We start from the raw sequence: 23,389 nt of genomic DNA on the forward strand, positions 1-23,389 counted from the left end.
TGACACTGTATCATTTCAAATATACATAAATTGTTCCCAACACGGACCATGTTTCGGCTAAATTAGCCTTTATCAGGGGATATTTTAATCAATTGCTGTCATCACGCCACAAAACCTTCATATCTCCATATCCTTCCACGGAACCTGATAATTCTCAAAACAGGGTACTCCAAACAAACACAAATTTAACAATGGCTAAGGGAGATGGTACATTTATTTATTTATTTATTTATTTTTAATTTTTATATACCGGAATTCCTGTATGCAATACAAATCAATCCGGTTTACAAGTAACGAAAAGGTTGCCCTGGTCTGGGGGGTTAGACCGGGGTTATTTTACATGGAACATTGAACAATAACTAATCAACCATTGAACATTATTTCAAGGAATATTGAAAGTAACAATAATATTTAACAAATATTATTAAACATGATGGTACATGATTATAATTTATGGTGCCATAAGAGCTGATACTGTCTGGGGTCCTATGTGGGCGGGAGACAGTGGATTGACTCTAATAGGCGCTTGAGTTCTATGATACCGATCTTATATATACATATATATATATATAAATTTTGAGAAAGTATTTTAATAATTTTGTTTTGGAGTAAAATTTCTCTCTCCTTGTTTTTTGTGTTAGAGTAATTTTATAATCATGTGGATAAGGCTAAAATCTCAATGTAACGTGACTTTAGCCAACATTTTCATAGTGAACTTAAGCATATAAGTGTAAATGCATGGGTAATTGGCCTGATATGTGCATAGATTAATTCGCTTAAAATGACACCTCCTCGTCAGAACATAAGAATATGCCATAAGACATTAGAATGTAGAGAGCTACAGTAACAGAAGCACGAAGAATAAATTTAACGAGAGATTGTAAAAATTTATACAGCATAATGACTAAAGTGTGAAATTTTTTATTTAATTTAATTTTAATTTTAATTTCAATTTTATATACTTCTCGACCATATCTTAGACCTTGAGTCAAATGTTTTAGATAGTTCGATTGATAGATGTTAATGTCTGTTCTTGAATAATATCTCCATAACCTGTCATATTTTGATTTATAGCTATGAATGTTACGTTTGTAAACCATTGTGATCTTTTACTTGGAACGGCGGTATATAAAATGTCTAAATAAATAAATACTGGGTCAGACCGAGGGTCCATCAAGCCTACTATCCTGTTTCCTGTGGCTGGAAGTACTGGAACGATCCCAAATAGTAAATAGATCCCATCATTGCCTGTTAGCAAACTGTTGACTGCTCTGTGGGTCATTACCACATTAGAGTGGCAGGTCAATTCATTTTCAGTTACATAATCTGGTTTCAACCAATAGGAAACCCTGTTAAATTTTCACAGCAATTTCCACTATCAAAAAGCGTTTCACCCACATAAAGTGAAAATTGCCTGGAGGAAGGACATTAAGCAAAACTACTACAGTAGCATATAACTTTAAAAAAGGAGACTATGACAGAATGAGGAAATTAGCTAGGAAAAAACTAAAAGGAGCACTTGCAAGGTTTAAGAGTGTGCATGAGGCATGGGCATTGTTTAAAAGTACCATTTTGGAAGCCAAGATAAAATGTATTCCATATTTTAAAAAGGCTGAATGAAGATCAAACAACTGCCATTGTTGTTTAATGGTGAGGTAAAGGAAGCAGTTAAAGCTAAGGGATATCATTAAAAAAATGGAAAGCAAACCCAAATGAAGAAAATAGGCAAGAGCATAAGCATTGGCAAGTTAGGTATAAAATAATAGTTAGGCAGGCCATGAGATACTTTGAGAAAAAGGTTGCCAGTGAAGAAAAACTACTAATAAATACTTTTTCAAGTAATTTTGAAGCATAAAGACTATGGGGGAGTCATTTGGGCCACTAGATGACCAAAGGGCAAAAGAGGGTCTCAGAAAGGACAAGGAAGTAGCAGAAAAACTGAAAGAATTCCTTGCCTTGATCTTTAGAGGAGGATGGTGGGAACATACCCACACCTGAAACATTCTTTAATTGTGGAGATTCTGAGCAACTAAAACAGGTATCTGTGACAATGGAGGATGAAATAGATCAGATTGATAAACTGAAGAGTAACAAATCACTGGGACTGGATGGCATCCACCCTAGAGTTAAAAAAACAAAACAAAAAACTAAAACATGGGGAGGCCGATATTTAACACTACTTAACTGGATCAGTATTGACTTACCCATCTAAGTGGCAGCTACTGAATTTTAAAATATTTATAAATGATCTGGAAAAGGGAACGAAGAGTGAGATGATCAAATTTGTTAAAACAGCACTGGATTGCGATGAACTGCAGAAGAACCTCATAAGACTAGGAGACTGGGCAACTGAATGGCAGATAAAATTGAATGTAGTAAAGTGCAAAGTGATGCACATAGTGAAAAATAATCCCAACTATAGGTTACACGATTCTGAGTTCTGTATTGAAAATCCACTACCCAGTAAGACGATCTTGGAGTCCTTTTGGATAGTACGTTGAAATCCTTGGCTCAGTGCATGGCGACGGTCCAAAAAGTAATCAGTGTGCTGGGAATGTTCTTACAAGGGATGTAGAATAAAATTGAAAACATCATATTACCTCTGCATTGAGCCAGGGTGCAAGTGCCCCTTGAGTAATGTGTGCATTTCTGGTTGCCCCATTTCAAGAAAGACATAGCAGTGCTAGAAAAGACACAGAAGTGGGCAACAAAAATAATAGAGGGGATGGAACTGCTCTCCTCTGATGAGAGGCTATGTAAGCTAGGGCTCTTCAGCTTGGAAAAGAGACAGCTGAGAGGAGACCTGAGAGAAGTTTATAAAAACATGAGTGAGGTGGAACGAGTAAATAAATAATGGATGTTTGCTTTCAAATAATACTAAAACAAGGAGACACGCCATGAAACTAACAAGCAGTAGATTTAAAACAAATCATAGAAAGCACTTTTTCACTCAGCGCACTATCAAGCTGTGGAATCTGTTGCCAGAGGACATAATTAAGATGACTGGCATAGCAGAATTTAAATGAGGTTTGGACAGGTTCCTGGATGATAAGTCAATCACACTTTTTTAGCTAGATAACGAAAGCTATTGTTATCCCTGGGAGTGAGTAACAGGAGTTGGATCTACTTTATGGGATCTTCCGGGTATTTCAGGCTGGCCTGGCCACTGTCGGAGACAGGATGCTGCGCTTGATGGACCTTGACTTTGACCCTGTCCTAGCTTGGCAATTCTTAAGTTCTAATTTTCATAGGAACTTCTGCGTGTAAAACAGTTTCTTATCCACAGCAGTGACCTTTAAAAAAAAACTGCTTGCCCAATGTGTGGGTAAACTCGTGTGCTTATGTCATATTCACGTATCAGTTTATTTGGATTGAGAGGAGACATTCCTGGGGACAGGGATGGGAAGGGTTTTGGATGTATGCATGTGGTCGTCCATTTTCAGCCACTGTGCAGCTCGGCTAGTTAGCTGGATAACATTATCTAGATAACTAGCAAGATTGTGCCACTGAATATAACCGGCTAACTTAAAGATAGCGGGATAAGTTTATCCCGCAATCTTAAGGACAGACATGGGGCCCAACCAGAGTAACTGGATAAGTTTTCTGGCTAACACTGAATACCTTCTAACCATCCCTTCGGTCAGAGCAGCAAGACTGACCCAAGTTAGAGAGCGAGCCCTATCACTAGCTGGTTCAATTCTGTGGAACACAATGCCCCTGGAAATTAGACTACAGAGAGATTTAAAACTCTTCAAAAAAAGTTTAAAATCCTAGCTTTTTTAAAAAAGCTTTTTACAGTGAAAACAGAGAATAAGAAATAAAAATTATGACAGGCAACGGAACATCAACACACAGCTCAAGGTCACACAATGCATACCTGCAGATTTTATTATTTTATCTCATATGTTAATTTTAACAATAAACAGAGAAAGTATAAACTAGTACTATACTTATATGGTTACCCTATTAATCATACATAGGGATAAGATCCATGTAAACTCTCATATAGATTATATTATTGAAACATGTTACCGAAACTATTTTGGCACCTTGTAAGATAGCATTTCCCAAACTGAACATTAGAGATATGTGTCTCTATGTAAACCGTTGTGATGGTGCTCTACCAAAGGACGGTATAGAAAAGATTTTAAATAAATAAATAGCCAGATAATTTATCCAGCTAATGTCAATCCTCCCTGGATAAGTGGCTGAATATGACATTTTTGCCATTTAAATGGATAACTTTTGAGCTATCTGTCTAACAGGGTCATTTATCAACTCTCTACCTGGATAACATCAAGCTAGGTTGAGAGAACATTGTACAAATCTCATCTTTGAGTGAGTTTCCTCACTTCGAAGGTCATCAAATCTTCACAAGAGAGCACTGTTCTGTTCATACGTCTCACTTTGAATATCAGAGTGGCCCCTAACCCCTACACTAATACCTAAACTTCACCTCAAGTTACTAGGTGGGCCTCCCATAGAGATATAAATACCTATCTAGTGTGAGGGCATTATGTCTCTCTCTCTCTCTCTCATAGTAAACATGGTCCCCCCAGTGGTTATATGTAGGAAATACCCCAATTCTGGCACTTAGCTCAAAGTGCAAATTTGTGGTACCTTAGCACTTCACATAGGTATTATCACAAATTGCAATAAACTTCCTATTACCATAAAACACACCCCTTTTTCTATCGCATGCAATATTTAGTGCATTTTGATAAATCCAGGCCTAAATGGCTTTTGAATATTAACCTTGAACTTTATTTAAAAAAATTCAAGAACATGCATGTTAACTTTTCAGGAAAAAATTGTATGCATCAAATAGCAAGTGTAACGTGTGTGGGGTGGTTTTTGAGCCAAACTTCCATGCACTTTTCCTGACTTTCTTATGTTTCGTTTTTTCGTTTTTTGCTTTTTTTTAATGACCCTCTAAAATTCGAAATTTTGTGGGTAAGTGCAAACCCTTCTTGCACTCCACCTCCAGGAATGCCACCTTTCAGTTTTTCTAAACTCATATGCAAACATGACAAAACACATGTAAGCTTACTCACATTTGGGCAGGCAATTTTATAACAAGCCATTTGTATGGGTAAAGCAAGATTTTTACTACCTGTGAAAATGTCTTTTAAAATTACCCTCCCTATGGACATTTCATTGTGATTACAACGAAGCCTGCTTTTGAAATATAAAGAAAATTGCTACTCATTGGGACCAATAGTCAAAACTAAATGTTTAAATTAGACTGTTAAGACTTATCCAGCTAACTTAAATGGGATATTCAGCAGCATGGCTATGCTGCTGAATATCTGTGTACAAATTGCTACTTTGCTAGATAAGTTAAATCCAGCTAAGTTAGATCTGTTTGATAGTAGGTCTAACTTATCAGGTTAACTTAATTGGATAAGGCTGAAAATCGGCACATATCTGGTTAAGATAACTAAATAAGTAGCCTGACCTAGATTCACCCAATGCCTGCTCCCAGATATCTGGCTATCTACTTAGACAGATAAATACATATTGGGCTAAGTGGAGGCCGCTGAACATAGCCAGATAGTCAACGGCTGCCACTATTCCAGCTAAGTAGCAGTAAATGTTGGTCTCATCATTTCTAAAGCTCTACTAATGCAGCGCTGTACAGACACACATAAGAAACAGTCCCTGTTCCATGGAGTTTACAAGCTAGTCAAGACATGCATGCACGACAAACAAAAGCTGAATCTCTTTGCCTCACTGCATGTAAGTTGAAAATCCTACCTGCAGAAAAAGGCATGAGGGCATCGTTCCTCTTGAAACGGCCATTTTCATCCAAGAAATTTTGGGGGTTAAAAGTATTTATGCTTTTGAACTGAGATGGGTCATAGTGCACTGATGTTAGCAGAGGGATCACATACGTACCCTGAAAATAATAAAAAGACAATTAGACTACATTATTCTGTTAAATTGTGTTCAGCCCCTAAATATTACACACTTTATTTCCATATACATAAATAGTATCTAAGATAAAAATCTAGTAGATTTATTAGACTGTGGATTAATTTGTATAAAGCAAGCAGGATGGCATCTAAGTTTATGTATGAAGCATGCAGGTAATGGACTTCAAAAAGTTATAGGGCAAACAGGCACAGAGGGTCCTTACCTGCAAAAAGTGAAGGAATAGCAGAAAAATGAGCAGGAGGCAACACAGCCATGGAGGAAGCCAATGAGTAACCTGCACGAAATGGTGGGTACAACCCTAACAGCCCATAATGCCAAGAAGGGTACTGGGCCAACTTGTACGGAGCAGTGATTATGACCCAAACAGAAGTAGTGTGACTGCATCAGCTTTCCAAGAACATATTGGGGTAATCTGCCTGCAGTGACCATGGTTAAAACAAAAATATCAACAAGCATGAGGAGACTGGATAGTTTGGAAAATACCTCTGCTAGTTTTGGTAGTTGTGTGGATTATTATTGCATTATGGCTGTATTAATTGATAGCTATAAAACAATCTGGCACTGGCCGGCTTGTCAAACAATCCAAACCAAAATAAACCAAAATAAACATTAAACGAATTGCATCCCAAAATTCCTTCCCAAAATGAAAAAAAAAAGAGCTAAATTGAAAATTTGGCCTCTGCGCATGTCTACTGCATCTCTTGCTCAAGCTAGGGAGAGGGGAATACTTCTAGCAATCTTTAGCGCTCTGTGCCCACTTTCCTTCCATTTCTGTGTGGAAATAAAGGCTACTTTGTAAGGAGACTCCAAGGAAAGCTGATGCAAGGCCCTGGAGCTCAGCGGTGCTGGATGTGAGTGAGGCCTTGCCGTGACTAGCGTGTGCTGCTGATGAAGGGCAGGGCCAGGATCAGGTTGGCGTCTGCTTAAGGCAGGCCTGTCTGGCTCTGAGAAATATGGGGCAGGGTGGAGATCCAAATGGTTTCCTGGTCTGGGTTCATATGTCTGCCTACTCGTGGCATCATCTCTTTGCCCTCAACCTGTTGCAACTGGGGAAAAAGCATCATCTACAAGGTGGATCCATTGGTATATTTTATATAATGTGATTAAACCCAATTATTTTCTTTTGTAAAGACTGTAATGCTAGTGCTAGTCTGCATTGCAGTGATTCACAAGAGGTTGCTACCACTGAAGAACAGATAGAAATGCCATGTTCACGATTGGTGAGGAATAGGGATATACATCGATAAAACCTTTTGTTTGTTTCATTTAGTTTTTCTCCCCCTTTTTCATTTTTTTTTTAATTTTTGGTGGGGTTTTTTTTTTTGTTTTGTTTTTTTCAAATGCTGCGTTTAGGGCCAGATTTTAAAAACTATGCGCTGGCGTAGATTTGTGCATGTAGCCTGGGGATTTTATAACATGTGTGCACAGCTGGGGAAAGCCATCGGGGCTCCCCTAGGGCTCGGCGCGCGCAAGTTGCACAAGTGTGCACCGCCTTGCGCACGCCGACCCCGGATTTTATAACATGCGCGCAACTGCGCGCGCATGTTATAAAATCGGGCGTAGATTTGTACGCGCCAGGTTGCGTGCACAAATCTACGCCCTCGCACATGTATAAAATCTGGCCCTATGTTTGCTTTAATGTGTAGTATTTGAGCTAGTGTGCACTACTGTGAGTTGAAAGAGCATGCACTAAATCAAGCATAGCACAAATTAACTGAAAATAGTGTGCAATTAATGAAAAATTTAAAATATCAAAATTTTATGAGTTTTTAAATTTAAGAATTAATGATTATTATTTTATTGAATTTTTAAAGTAATAATATGAAACAAAACAGGCAATGCTGTTGACATTACTTAAGACATTAAAAACAAAAAGCACATCCCTAGTGAGGAGCTGCTCTTGGAAGTTCACTTCAATTGGGCCCTACTGTAATTCAAGAGACCTGCTGGAACTGGTACCTTAGGGATTTTGTATCCTCGGAACACTGTATCATGTGACACCGCATGAGGCAGGCTCAGGGGGATAACATCAGCAAAACGCATTATCTCGTGGATCACAGCCTCTGTAAATGGCATGCGGCTTTTGTCATCCAAACACGGACAGCGGTCTCGCCCTACCACATTGTCGATCTCCTTTTGTATTTTTTCTGCCAAGAAAGGTACACATTTTGGCTCAAATGCAGGACTTTCAGTTTAGCATATAGATTTTTCAACATCCAAATTACGTTCTGCATTGCCCAGTGTGCTGCAGGAACAACATGTGAATATATTTCTAAAGGTACCAAACCCTTTAGAAGTTCCCAAGGGCAACTATTGCCAAGCTGAAAGGAGGAAAAAGACTTACTTCCTACCAGCCCAGCATCCAGCATTGATCTAACACAAGGTTTTGCCAGAGTAATGCTACATACTGAGCTAGTAGGCGGTAAGCATACCTGGGAACTTTGGATTTAGAGTCACCCTGAGATTTTTATCGATTAGCAGGAGGGGTCAGAGGCATGAAGATTTCTCCTCTTTGATACACACACACACACTCGCATGTTCACTCTCACGCTCTTTCTCACATACATACAGTACATGCTTATTTTCACATATACATTCGTTCACATTCCTTTCATTCTCTCACACATACATTCCCTTCACATATACTCCCTCACCCCCACACACAAACACACACTCTCACACACACACAAACACACACCTCCTCCTCACAAAACCTCCCTCCACATTCACTCACCATCTCTCCCTATCCTAAACCCACCAGTGGCAGTAACCTCCTTCTTAGGCTCCACGACCAACAGGGCGCCTCCTTCATCCAGCTATGCCATCTTCTGCTTTTGCCCTGGGCCCATAGGACTCTCCCTTCTTCCTATCTTGGGACCTGCTCCCTTATTTCTGCCAGCACAAGCTAATCAGAGGGTTCCTCTTATCTTCCTACCTGCGGGGGGGGGGCAGGAGAAAGGGAGAGACCTGCGTGGAAATCTCCGCACAGGCTGCTTCATTAGCAGCAGCAGGACATGTGGAGATTTCTGTTGTTGGCCCGGAGACCCAGTAATTCCATAAGAATTCCAGAGACTCGGACAACTCTGGAGAATTCCAAGGTATGGAGGTAAGCCTGTGCCCTGTTGCTGGTATGACAATGCAAGCTTTTGGGAGTTTCTGTGAGGCAGGGGTAGGAAATCTCCAGCCCTGATTCTGAAAATCAGAGCAATTTGGGATGCAAGAAGAATGGAGCTTGCCTATCCCTGCAGGTGGAGGGATTATATGGGGGCAGGGATACTGGAAAACCTTTTCCAGGATTGGAAGTGGAGATTGGGTTGCTGCTGGGGAAACCTTAAATTTTTCAAGATCAAGCAGGTATGATAAATCAAGAGAACAGGGGGTATTATCAGTTTGGGGGGGGGGGGGGAGATGGGTGTAAGGGTCGTAATTATGCTGGCTAAAACTGATTCTCAGGACTAGCTGGCTAAGTTCAAATGCTCGAAGTTTTAGCCAGACAGATTTAGGATGGATTTCAGCCAAAATCCTAGCTGGTTAGGATTTGTCTGAAAATAGGATTAACATTGGTGACCAAAATTAACAGTACTCTTTTGAAAATGAACAGCAATATAATTAAAATAAAAGCTTTTTATGGTTCCTTTTAATTTTAAAGTTAGAAATTTGCAGTACCTGCTATCTCTGGATATTTCATAAGAATGAGGAATCCATATCGCAGGGTTGTGCTGACTGTCTCCGTTCCACCAAAAAGTAAGTTCTGCACGCTCATTAACAAGGACTTCTCGTAGAATGAAGGATCTTCAACCCGGGTCTCCTGAAGAAGAGTTGCATGAATGAGTTGACAACAGGAATGCCATGCGACCCATTACTCTGTTGTTTTTTCTGATATCCCTCAAACATTCGCTCACTACTGTTTTTCAGTGACAGCTTCTGTTCACACCATGCTTTTGGAGTCTCTTCATCCCATAGAGTCACTCATTGTTCCCTAGTGTGTCTTTCTGTAGACTCGCTTATTCCCAGAGCCCACCTGTGGGTTGAGTCCTTGATTACCAGAGCCTCTCTACTGGGACATCCCCATTTGAGGTCCAGTTAACCCATCCTAAATTCTGAAATATTTGCAAACAAGTTGAAGCTGCCATTTCACTTGCTTGGTTTTCGTGCTAAACCTCAGTTCTACAGACAGTAATGAGACCCAAGTGTTTATGGTAGTAAAACGTCAAACTCTAAGCACTTAAAGTAGTAAGGGCAGGGGAGGACGAGAGGAACAGATAGGACAATGAAATGGGGGGGGGGGGGGGGGGGGGACACGTAGGACAGACTCTTCATTCAGGTGTGAGAGCACATTTGCCCATCTACCTGGAATGGGTCAAATGGAAGAAAGAACAAAGTCATCTTGCGCAAAGGAGAAGTTCGGCTACATCAAGCTCCCTTGAGGAAGGAGGTAAAGTTGACCAGCATAAAGCAGAACAACAGTTTTGATAAGCTGTTAGGTAGAATTAGGGAAAGATGGTAGGTTGCCTAGCATGGGTGACTTGGTTATACTTCCCAGTTACCTGTAAAAAGCATAAGCTGAAATACCTGTCTTTACCTGTACATCCCATGCGCTATCACTATTTACCTTAGCTCACTGTAACTGATCTTGTTTACTGATGTAATGACTAATTATTGAAAATGTCAACTTCCCACAGGCAGTCAAGCTTGGATAACTGACAGCTAGGAGATATCCGTACCACTGTGGGTGGTGGGAAAAAACAAGGAAGAGTGATGACTAGAGCTAGAGCAGGTGGTTAAACTTGCATGACCAATAGCTAGGAGATAACACTCGCTGAAGCCATGGTGGCAGGGGCAGTCAGGCACACTGGGCAGGCCAAATGGTTCCTTAGTTGCTGACATCATTTTCAGCCAAGGCTGAGCACCTAATAAAGGAGGCCAAGATTTGGCCACCTAGATTTAAGGAGATCCTAGGTGCCTTAGGATTTTGGCAGAAAGTTTTCCTGACTAGAGGTGACCAAAAGTTTTCCATTTACAGATTCATATTCAATGTGACCACTTAGATGGTTAAATTCTAGGTGAATAACTGTTTTGGATGAGTTAGGGGTGGTCCAGAGGCATTCCAAGGAGAAGCTGAGTTAGCCAGATAAGTTATTTGGCTAACTCTGGTCGTCCTAAAGATGGTCAGATAATTGTATCCAGCCATCCTTAGGATATCCAGGTGTATTCAGCGGCATGGCTGGATAAGTTTATCTGGGCTAACTAGCAGAGGCGCCCAGTAGCTGAATATGGACCTCAAGTGAGGTCAATATTTAGAGGCATTAAGCCAGATACCTCACATGTTATCCAGCTAAATGCTGACTTTTCAATATTTCTCTCTTTTTTTGGATAAATTATGGACAGATAACTCCTTCTCCATCTAAAATGATTACCTCCCGTCAGGGTAATCAACAACCTTTGACAACTCAATAATGTTCTCTCTTTTTTTTTTTTTTTTTTTTTTTTTAATGAGGCAGGTTTATTTACCTTGGTTTTATTTACCTTGGTCATTCTTTTGTTATCTCAGTGTTAATCTCTCTTTTGCCTTCTCTTCATTCCAAGTTGCATTTTATCCCTGTTTTATTGTAACTGCTACCTTATTCTTCTATCACATGTTAATGTTTTTAAGTTATTAAGTATTTATTCTGTTGTCACACCTTGTTATTTGTAAACCGGCATGATGCGACTCCCATCGCGAATGCCGGTATATAAGAAATTTAAATAAATAAATAAAATAAATAAATAAAATTCAGCTAGATAAAGTAGGAGCATTCCCAGGCATTTCTGGGAGGAGTTGTTATCTCACTAACTTAAGCCGATTTTCAGCTCTAACCATCAAAGGGCCTGATTCATCCCACGGAATGGGAGGAAAGCTTTAGTGAATCAAGCCCTGCGATAGCAAGACTACTTTATGCTTGCTTTATAGGAGGTTTTAAGATATCCAGCCTTATGTGGAAAAATGAAACAAAATGAAAAGTCTAGGGGTTATTTCATTGTAAAAACAATACACACAATGAAACAACAACTTTCATTGGTGATTCTGTGTCATTTTAAAAACAAAACAACCTCATCCCTACTCTGTTGTCTTATTTATTTATTTATTTATTTATTGATAAGCATTTGAAATTTGACTTTTCCTAAAGGTAGGCCCAAGGCGGATTACATATAATAACAAGGTTTTGTCTACATAAGTAATGAATACATAATGATAGGATAACAAATATGAGAGAGATTTCTAGTAAATATGTACAACATTAGATAGGAATAAGGCACTGGGTGGCGGGTGCATTGGGTGTAAATTGCATATTTATAGGTGTGAAACAAGTTAGATATCAGTGGGGTGACAGATATTAAGAATCAGTTGGACAGAGCTAGCCTGGAAGTGGGTGAACCTTGTGGAAATCACGGTCAGGAAGATTTCCGGAGGAGTCTCTGTTGTGGATTCTAGGCAAAGACTTTTGTTAAACGAACAAGCTTTCATTTTTTTTTTCCCGGAAGATGAGGTTGCACGTTTTCCGTTGCAGCATTAGAGGAAACCTGTTCCGTATTTTAAGGGCAGAACAGCTGAATGAGTGCCTGTTAGTCTGGCTGAAGCCAGGGGAGGGGAGGGGAGGGGTGAACTTAGGGCCTGTTGGGAGGGATCGATGATCCTTTGCAGGGGTGTGGGAGAGCAGAAGCTAGGGAAGGTATTCAGGGGCCGGTCGGTTCACGCATTTCGTTCAAGCTGAAAACGAGTGCCTAACTCACTTCTTTTGTTCGCTCCAGCTGCAATACCCTCCCTCCTTCCACAGCATTTAAAAAAGTTAAACCAGGGGGCCCGAGTTCACCTCTCTCCCCCCGCCCTTCATCCACCCTCCCTTATGGCTTATTTTATACATGAAACCATGTGCTCGATAGCCCCCTGGTAATCCCCCCCTCCCTCCTATCTGCTTTGAAAAATGTGAGCTGGGGAGGCTAACAGTCCCTCCCCCCCCCCCCAGACCACCCAACCACCAGAAGCCCCCCAAAATCTCACCAAGTTGATTTGGGAGAAGGATACAGTCTTACCCACTTCCGGCTTGGCGCCCTGTGTTACTCCGAAAATGAAACTAGAAGCCTACATTTAGGACCTCAGCTCTAGGCACTTTTGAAAGCGGACAATTTAGGCACCTAACTCCTGTAGTTAGGTGTCCTAACCCTTTGAAAACTGACCAGAAATGTCCTACCTGTTGCATTTTAATAAGGAAGCAGTCAATGTAATCCCGGGGTTCTTTGGGATCCAGGGTTTCCTTATGAGATTTCATTTCTTTCTGAACGATTTCTGTTATCTTGTCAAAATTGGAAAAGATCTTCTGGTGCTGGCCTGGTAGGTAATCCATTATATCTGGGTAAATATTGTATAGCTGAAAAGAACAAGAAAAATAAATAAATGTTTTGTTTTGCAAGAATTATCCAATAAACACTGTTGGATTTTTTTTTTGTCAAGTCCTTAAATTTACCCAGTGTCCTGCAGTGTGGTCTGCATACGAGATCTCAGGTTGCACCATCTTTTCTGTGCACATCCCTATCTTCCTTCCTCCCCCAAGTCCCCCTTGCCCATGAATAAGTTTGCATCAAGGGTGGCCAGAGTACAAGAAGCCACTGTCATGACTGTAGCATGGGGGAGGGGGGGGGGGGAATCAGCTAAATAAAAATAATAGGATGGCAGATAAAGGTTACCAGGCTCATGTGGTCTGCCCACTGCCCTTTGTTGCCATAGTGCAAAAGCCTACTTAATTTACCATCATTTTCCTCTCAACATATTGCACCATATTTTGCTCAGTTCCCTTACTGGCTTTGCCTCCCCTAGAAGGCTATTCCATACACACACCACCCTTTTATGAAGAAATATTTGCTTATGCTATGCCTGATTCAATCATAAGAACATAAGAAATTGCCATGCTGGGTCAGACCAAGGGTCCATCAAGCCCAGCATCCTGTTTCCAACAGAGGCCAAAACCAGGCCACAAGAACCTGGCAATTACCCAAACACTAAGAAGATCACATACTACTGATGCAATTAATAGCAGTGGCTATTCCCTAAATAAAATTGATTAATAGCCATTAATGGACTTCTCCTCCAAGAACTTATCCAAACCTTTTTTGAACCCAGCTACACTAACTGCACTAACCACATCCTCTAGCAACAAATTCCAGAGCTTTATTGTGCGTTGAGTGAAAAAGAATTTTCTCAGATTAGTCTTAAATGTGCTACTTGCTAACTTCATGGAATGACCCCTAGTCCTTCTATTATTCAAAAGTGAAAATAACCGAGTCACATCTACTCGTTCAAGACCTCTCATGATCTTAAAGACCTCTATCATATCCCTCCTCAGCCGTCTCTTCTCCAAGATGAACAGCCCTAATCTCTTCAGCCTTTTCTCATAGGGAAGCTGTTCCATCCCCTTTATCATTTTGGTTGCCCTTCTCTGTACCTTCTCCATCGCAACTATATCTTTTTTGAGGTGCGGCGACCAGAATTGTACACAGTATTCAAGGTGTGGTCTCACCATGGAGCGATGTAGAGGCATTATGACATTTTCAGTTCTATTAACCATTCCTTTCCTAATAATTCCTAACATTCTATTTGCTTTTTTGACTGCTGCAGCACACTGAGCTGACGATTTTAAAGTATTATCCACTATGATGCCTAGATCTTTTTCCTGGGTGGTAGCTCCTAATATGGAACTTAACATCGTGTAACTATAGCAACGGTTATTTTTCCCTATATGCAACACCTTGCACTTGTCCACATTAAATTTCATCTGCCATTTGGATGCCCAATCTTCAAGTCTTGCAAGGTCCTCCTGCAATGTATCACAGTCTGCTTGTGATTTAACTACTCTGAATAATTTTGTATCATCTGCAAATTTGATAACCTCACTCGTCATATTCCTTTCCAGATCATTTATATATATATATTGAAAAGCACCGGTCCAAGTACAGATCCCTGAGGCACTCCACTGTTTACCCTTTTCCACTGAGAAAATTGACCATTTAATCCTACTCTCTGTTTCCTGTCTTTTAACCAGCTTGTAATCCACGAAAGGACATCGCCTCCTATCCCATGACTTTTTAGTTTTTGTAGAAGCCTCTCATGAGGGACTTTGTCAAACGCCTTCTGGAAATCCAAATACACTACATCTACTGGTTCACCTTTATCCACAAATTTATTAACCCCTTCAAAAAAACGCAGCAAAGGAGCGTGACAAAGGGGCCCTCCCCTTTGTGCACCCCTTAGTGCAACCTATAGTGCAAATGCCAGTTAATATCTTTGCAATTGAATATCTCTCCTTTGTTTAATATACTTCCTGTTATCCCTTTTTGCTCAATTGTTAAAAATCCTGCATTTTGAGCTTTTGTAAACCGTTGTGATGGCTTTTTCCGAATGACGGTATATAAAACTCATTAAATAAATAAATAAATAAATAAATAAATAATTTATTAATTTAAGAAACTATGTTAACCGGTGTGAAGGTATGTACCAACACCGGTATAGAAAAACTAAATTAAATAAATAAATAAATAAATAAATAAATAGCGTATGGACACTGTCTTCAATGAATGAAGACCCTCTGATGGTATAGGCTTAAGAGAGATGATAAGTCTTGAGCAGGGGAGGATTTAGGATTTTGCTGCCCCAAGGCCTTTTGGTGCTTTTAACCCCTCCCCCCCCACCTCCAGTAAGTATCTGTTTCAGGGTAGCAAAGGGTTGTTCTCTGCTGAATGAGATTCAATGGAGCTGGAAGGCAGCAAATTTTAGCCACTCTGCTGCCCCTAAATGTTTGCCACCCTAGGCACAGATATAATGGGTGCCCATTGACAAATCCAGGGCTGATCTTGAGGGAAATTCAGAGGTTAATAATGACAATGTCTCTTATAAATAAACAATGTTGATCAGTTAGCAAAACAACAAAGACCTAAATTGTACTATGGGGTTAATATATGTCAAGAAGATGTTAGATTATACTGACCGTCCCCCAGGGATTACTCATTATCTGAAAATTGTTGTTGATTGACGTCACTATGGTCAAAAGTCTCTCATCCTCATAATCAAATCGCCTTCCAAAAATAATGGAGCAGATAACGTTGGAGACAGTTCGGCCAAGAAAGACAGTGGGATCAATGGGAGACTCTGTGAAAAAAATAAGCAATATATATTAGAAGTGAAGAGAAGATGTGGTTATACAAGTTTTAAATACCATGCAAATGTTTCAACATCATTTTTAATTTTCTTTCATGGGAGTGACTGACTATGAAAATGAGTAGTAAGCTATAATGTAAAGAATAGACACCATTTCTCTTTTGAGAAAGCCTATTATGTTAGTAACCATCACCCTTTGTGGTTGATGATCATCTTTAGGCATCTTGCTTGTCAACAGTCAAGGTCTCTGCAATCTTTGGTCAAGCTTCTATGGCTTTTGAGGCTTGTTCCAGATTTAGAGATAATTTTATGATTCAATGAGTTGGCTGTAAACCCTCAAAGAAGTCTATAACAATCTATAAAATTGTATCTTGGTATTTAGGAAGAAATACTATGTGATGGGAGAACTTGTTTTTCCAAATGTATAATGCTCTAGAACTTTGTGCACTTAATTGTCAGCAAACACAATACATTAAGGTATTCAGCTTAACTTCCTATATAGCTTTTGTTGGAGAAAACAAGTAATGTAGCGATAGCAGATTCCACATGCCATATGAGAGCTGATGGTCATTGTGTTTATAACATAAGCCTCTGCTTAGAATTCCATGACACATGCACTGTCCTGACAACAAGTTCCCGTTTCTCCATGGTGAAAAATATTAGGGGAACTTGAACAAGATTATTCAAGGAGTATTTCAGCAGTCCCTGAACATGAAACAGGTACATATGTAGGCATAGATAATATGTTTCTATACATACGTTTTGTTTTTGCAAATTCTTTAACTAGAAACTGGGCCTCCTCCTGAATCCGCTCCTCAATGCTCCTCTTCCCCATCCCGAAATTCCTCAGGGTCAGGAGGGTGAACCGACGCAGCTCCTTCCATTTTTCTCCATTGCGGAAAGCAATCCCTGAAAGGTTTTAAAAAAGGAACCTAAGCAAAGAAATGTGTCGAGATGGGTTGCAAGAAGCATTTATTCTGTCTCCACAGTGTACGTGTATATTTGTTTGTTACACTGCCACCTTTGTCAGCTCATGCTTAGCTTATAGTCTCTGCCTACTTAGAACTCCTTTTTCTGATTGATCTTTTTTTTTTTTTGAAAGATTTTGAGTTCCCTATTGGATCTATTCCTGTTTGCTCTTTCTCTCTCTGCCTGTGTTCTCTGGCTTCTTCCTTTTTGGTCCCTTCACCTAGGAATGCATAGAAGAGTTTACTTCTTGTGGAGATTTCAGCTGAGAAAAAGCTCTTGGCAAACTAGCAGCTTTCCTATGTCCCCTGCAGGCTCCTAGAAGCATTGCTCTTTTCACCATTTCCCATTCACTGCTAGTCCCTGCGATACATTAGTAGGTACAGCTTCTTGTACAGCTGCTGTTGTCTGCCTATGGCAGAGCTTTCAGGGATTCTCATCACAGCTGTAGCAGCAGCTCTGCTATTTATGCGCCATCCTTAATGCCGTGCCATTCACAGTGTTAGTGTTTATCATTCAATAAATGTTTGGTATTAAGAATTCAGTTTTCTCTGATATTTGGAAGCTGGGAAAAGAAAAAAAAAATGTAGTTGATTGTTTAGCAACTCAAGCAGAGCCTTACAAATAAAGGTGAATTTTAAAAGCCTACCGCGTGCATTAATTAGGGGATGCGTGACAAAATCAGGCTCACGCGTGCCACCCATATTTTAAAAAGCACCCAGATACATGCGCAAATGCCGCGGCGCACGCACATCTCACAACTTTTCTAAAAGGAGCAGGGCGTGGGCATGTTCTGGGTGGGGCATGGGCATGTCAGGGCCTGGCCAAAGAGATGCGCGCCTAAATTCCTTACACGCCCCGGCATGTGTAGAGGTCTCCTGCCGTGTAACTTTACTTCTGCTATGGATGGCATGTAAGTTATATATATAAAAAAAAAAAAGATAGAGCCCTTTCAGAGGGGTTTAAAGGGTCTGAGGTAACTGCTATCCAACCAAGGGGTTCTGAAGGACCTAGCTGTTAACTGGTTGAACTGGCGGATGAACCGGTAAACTGGGAATGGCGTGGGCACGCGCCCCTTTTAAAAATCCCCCGACTTATGCGGTAGAAACGGGATTCGCGCTCCCACTTAAAATCTGGTGCACGTGGGCGTGCAGCCAGGTTATTTTACAACATGGCGCATTATGCACGCAGCAACCTTATAAAATAGCTGCGTCTGTAAGTTGCAAGCTGGCGCCCGTGCGCAAATGTGCGCCTGCGTGCCGGTTTGAAAGTTAGCGTCCTGCACTGTGAGACGAGTGCAACATTAAAGGAGCCTGAAGATGAATTTCAGAAATCTTGCATGTTCCAATTTGTTCTAATTCTCCTTAGTCCAGAGATCTTTCTAACTCCTTGGTACTGTGGAAGAACTCCTTGGTGGGACCCTGAATTTCAGTCTTTAATACACATGTTGCCTTTACGAATGTGGAGAGGGAAAGTTTCAAAAGATTTTACCCAAGTAAGAAAGCAGTCATGTGGGTAAAACTGAGGGCTGGAAATTGCCCCCCCCCCCCCCCCCCCCCCCCACACACAGTTTCCCTTTGAAAATCTCCTTGAAGGCCCATATCTACAGCCTGCAAGCCTCACGTAACTTTCTAAAAATACTTCCCTATATTTAAAATTGCAAATATAACCTGGCAATTTGGAGATACAAGTTAAAGCAATTTACATTTGCAAATTGAGATGAAACCTTTCTAGCTATCTTATGTGACTGCTTCAAGGGGCAGCAGGTCCTGAATCAGTGACAGGTTGTAGGCTACTTTAGATGCAGCTCTTAGTGGCGCACAGGACCTGGTGCAAGAGGTAACGATGGTGGAGCTGCTTGATAACCGTGATCTCACAATGGGAACGATGTAATAAGGGGCACTAACATTAAGGCCGGTTTTTATTCCCATTTTAACATACAGTTTTCTGACTTAAGCTAACTCTGGTATGTAACAGTGTAAGGCTACAGTGGGTGGCCATAGCTGAGTTCCAGATCCTCTGGTGACTGGAATCTGGTCTCGATTTAAGCTACTGTGGGTGGTGTAGCCTGGCTTAAGCCAAAGAAAAGCCAAGGTTACAAAAGGATTTGTAAATGTTTGTGAGAAAATTTGGTTTAAATAGGTGAATGTTCTCTAGAAAACTTTTCAAACTGGTGAAGTGCTGGACTCTTAAATTGAAGGACTATAAGCCTTCAATTATAAGGAATTTATTGCCTGAAGATTCCTATTTTAGTGTTTTCGTTTTGTTTTTTTTGCAAACTCCATCCTGAATGGACATGCCCAAGAAATTTGATTTAAACATTGACAGACATCGGCTATAATTTTTTGCTAGCAATTGGAGTAGAACCATTGGGAGCTGTGTTTGACGGGAGAGCTGAGCCTTAAGCTGGTGTTTGGTTCCTTCCCTGAAGAGCTTATCATTGAATCATTGACTCTAACCTTGGAGGTGAACTTTGATAACATGTCTAACCAACTAACTTCTGAAGTTAGCTAGCTAGCAGAGCCGTAGTGTGCCTAAGGCAAATATGGCCATAGCCATAGGCATTGCTACTAAAGGGTACAGTAGAGCCACCGGTGCAATCAAGACTAGCGCAGCCCCGCCAGAATTGGCATTATAGCCAAAGGGGCAGAAGGAGGAAGAGCGACGCAGCTTTATCAGAATTGGCAGTGTGGCCAAAAAGGCCTTAGAAGGAGCAACAGTGCACCTTGCCCTGTAGGAAAGAGATCAAGGCCAGAGCTGGGTTGGACCCATAAACTAAAGTCTTTCCATCGGCCATGGGAGCTAAGAAGGAGACTGCTGCTTCTTCAAGAATGGGGTAAAGTGAATGAAAGAAGTGTGAAAGCATGAAAATGAGAATATGTGTGTGAGAGAGTGATAGTATGTGGTTATGAGAGAGAGAGAACAAGTTTGTGTGTATGTGAGAACAGGTGTATGTGTGTGAGTGTGAGACTGAGAGAGAACATATGTATATGAGAGTGAGCGAGTGTGTGTGTGGTTTGTGACAGAGATCATGTGTGAGAGTAAAAGAATGTATGTGTGAGAGTAAGAGAGAGCATGAGCGAAATTATGGGTGTGTGCGTGTGCATGTGTGTGAGAGTGGGAGAGTAGATGTGCATGTGTGTGAGTGTGTGTGTATATGTGAGAGTGAGTGAGAGTATGTGTGTGGAAATGAGAGACTGGGTGTGTATGTGTGTGAGTGAGAGAGTATATGTGTGTGAGAGTGTGTGTGTGTATATGTGAGAGTGAGCGAGAGCATGTGTATGTATGTGTGAGAGTGAAAGAGCATGCATGTGTGTAAGATGGAGCTTGTGTGTGAGTGTGAAAGTGACAAAGCATGTGTGTGTATGTATGTGAGTTTGACAGAGAGCATGTTAATCCATGTTAATCCATGATAATTTCAGGGCATCTAGAAGTCAAAAGTTGCAAGGTGTGGGGAACGGGGGAGTTTTTAAAATCCTTAGTAGTTTTAATTATTGAGTGTTATTTGATGTATCTGTTTTGAAATTTTTTTTGGTATTTTTAAACTGTATATGAGTTTTTAATTATTGGATGTTATTTTATTCATTACTTGTTTTGAATTATTCTTTTTTTTTTGGTATGGTTTTACTAATTTTATTGTTTTATGAGGAATGGTAATCTTTCTGTTTTTCCAGTCGCAGTGCATACACAATTTGGCTTCTTGCAGTTTCCAGTTAAGTTTTTGTCAGCACATTTATATTTATATTTTAATGACTCTTTATTCTGTATTTGAGATCTATCTATGTTCTACATGTGTGACCGAAAGGAGGTATTTTGCTAGCATGTAGTTTCTATGTAGAGATCTACAGCAGCTTGGCTTGTTCTGTTTTTATAATAGGAGTGTATTGGTGTTTTAGGGTCTGATGGAATATTTGCAGTGTTACCTTTCCATAGATTGATTTGTTGCTGTTTGAGTGCTGGCAGTTAGTACTGTTTTGATTTAGAAACTTTATTGCCTTGTAATTCTGTTTTCTCATGGCTTTTTAAGGGCCAAGCCCATGCCCAAGATTTGTTACATTAGGCCTAATACCATAAGGGTTCCAAGTATCTAAGCTTGCTCACAATTTATCATGAGGTTCGGCCTCTGCCTCCATCCCATACTCCATTGTATATAGTAACTTAACTTATTGTATATAATTATTTATCTTTCATTCTCCCCCCTCTTTTTTTCCTCCTCCCTGTTAAGGCAACCTTGTTATAATGTAACTTTTATGCTCCTTCTAAATGACTCTTGTTGAATTGTTGGTTATAGTTCTGCTTAGTTTGATGTAAACCGAGTTGATTTGATCTGTATCAAGAAAGTTGGTATATAAAAGCCTTAAATAATAAATTAAATAATAAATATCTTTTGCTTTTTTTTTCAGGGTTTTCTGGTTGGCACCACAACAGGGCATGCAAATATAATATGTATATTGTAAATGATACTTTTACCTCAGAAGACTGAACTTTGAATGTCCTTTTTCGTGTAAAATCTGTTATTATAAATGCATAATTTGTAACTGTATGTGGGGAGAGTGATATGGGGGTGGGGTTGCAAGAATGTAAGATTTACCTATGGCACCTAATACTCTTGCACTGGCCTTGAGCTTTGCTATACAAACATTTAATGGAGTTTCCCAACTCATCGTGCCATGTGTTGTGTAATGGGTGAGGGCATAGTTTTTCACTTGACCATAGATGCCAAATTGCCAGCTAGACCCCCTTTACAAATCTGCCCGTTTAAGGATATTGCTCAAACCATGCATAGAGATGTTGTTTTATGTTTGCTGAACACTTTAGTACTTTGGTACTAAAAAATATTGTGGTTTGCTGTATGATAGCCATAGAAGATACTAAGGTTACTGAATCCTGTGACCTTGATAACCTTTGATATTTTCTGCACTTTTAATGAAGATATCAGTATTTACTTAAATTTAGAATCAAGGATCTGTTTACCCATTTAATGAGGGCACACATATGATATAACTAGAATTATTTAACTGTTTCATCATGGTTAGTTTTTGCAGTAGCCTTGGTCAGCTACTCTTTGACTGTGTTAGCTGATCATAGTGGTTTCTGCCAAGATCAGTCACCCAAGAGTGTTATCAGGATATAGTCAAATAACGGGCATATGGAGGATGGTGCTATTCTCCATCTAGCCCCTTTAGTTTGCATATGCCTATTTTCCTAGCCCATAATAGATGATTGATGCAACTACCTGAAACAATACTGGTCAAACAGAACCTAAACAAATCTGTGGCCAAAAACTGCACTTAAATTCTAGCTCAGTGATGGCAAACCTTGGCATGAATGAGGCCAAAGTAGCAGCCATAATCAGTTTTCCTGGTACTCAAAAAGCACAAGACCCGACAGGTGTTGGCATCCTCTAACCTGGTCATGTTAGATGTTGGGCATTTCATGACTCAAATACGTTTCCCATTACGAGCCTGGAAATTCAATCAATATACTGTAGTATGAAAAAAGGGTATGGGGCTTACTCTGGGCACTTGATAGTGTCTTACTCACCGTGTCCTTTTGTGTAGCTTAAGAACACCGGATAATCCCCTCTGGCGCCAAATTCCTCTCCTTGATCAATCAGGGCCTCTTTCACGGCCTTGTAGCCACAAAGCACCAAAGAAGGTTGGGGACCCCAAAATATTGTGTAGACCGGGCCATACTTTTCATGCAGCTGTGAAATGATGAACAAGGTCAGTCACACAGGCTTCCCGATGGCAATCATTTATAGCAGATTAGAGATCATTCACTGTGGCTCCCACGTTTCGACTTGAGTCAAAATGATTAAAATGGTTCCTTGTGCATTTTCTCATTAACTGACCAGGGTTTGTTCCTAAAATGGAATTATCTGTTAACCGACCTGCTGGATGAGATTTCTCCTCCCAAATAGGAGGATTTTCCAGATTTGTCTAGAAGTAACTTAGAGATCAATATTCAAAGGCATTTATCCAGATAACTTTTGAGTTATCTGGGTAAATGCTGAGTTTTGAATACCTTCACCACTCATCTCAATACATTTTTTCTGGGCTGGCCATTATTTTTAACTTGTAGGCATTTTGGAGGCATTGCAGGCTAACTCCAGTATTTGGCTAAGTCTAGACATGACCAATAGCAAGTTTAAAGTGATCTGGGAATGTGTTGCTGGAAAGCTTTTCCACAAGAAGAATGTGTAACCAAAGGGTTATTACTGTTTCAAAAGTTCACAAGGCATACAGCACAGTGAAATATTGTTTTATTCAAAGGTTCCAAATGGGAAAGGCCAGCTGC

The 23,389-nt window shown here is 40.2% G+C and overlaps 1 protein-coding gene across 2 annotated transcripts in view; it reads right to left on the bottom strand.

Annotated features, from left to right (window-relative positions):
* LOC115073375 (cytochrome P450 2F5-like) overlaps nt 1-23,389 on the bottom strand; it is a 30,571-nt gene that overhangs the window by 3,265 nt on the left and 3,917 nt on the right. For both annotated transcript variants that reach the window (XM_029571746.1, XM_029571745.1), the window contains 7 exons: nt 22,634-22,796; nt 16,883-17,032; nt 15,954-16,114; nt 13,167-13,343; nt 9,604-9,745; nt 7,897-8,084; nt 5,758-5,899 (listed from right to left, as the gene is read on the bottom strand). In XM_029571746.1, coding sequence (XP_029427606.1) covers nt 5,758-5,899; nt 7,897-8,084; nt 9,604-9,745; nt 13,167-13,343; nt 15,954-16,114; nt 16,883-17,032; nt 22,634-22,796 — 1,123 coding nt within the window. The remainder of the gene's footprint in view (nt 1-5,757; nt 5,900-7,896; nt 8,085-9,603; nt 9,746-13,166; nt 13,344-15,953; nt 16,115-16,882; nt 17,033-22,633; nt 22,797-23,389) is intronic.

The sequence above is a fragment of the Rhinatrema bivittatum genome, chromosome 11 (assembly GCF_901001135.1).
Source record: "Rhinatrema bivittatum chromosome 11, aRhiBiv1.1, whole genome shotgun sequence".
Lineage (NCBI taxonomy): Eukaryota > Metazoa > Chordata > Amphibia > Gymnophiona > Rhinatrematidae > Rhinatrema > Rhinatrema bivittatum.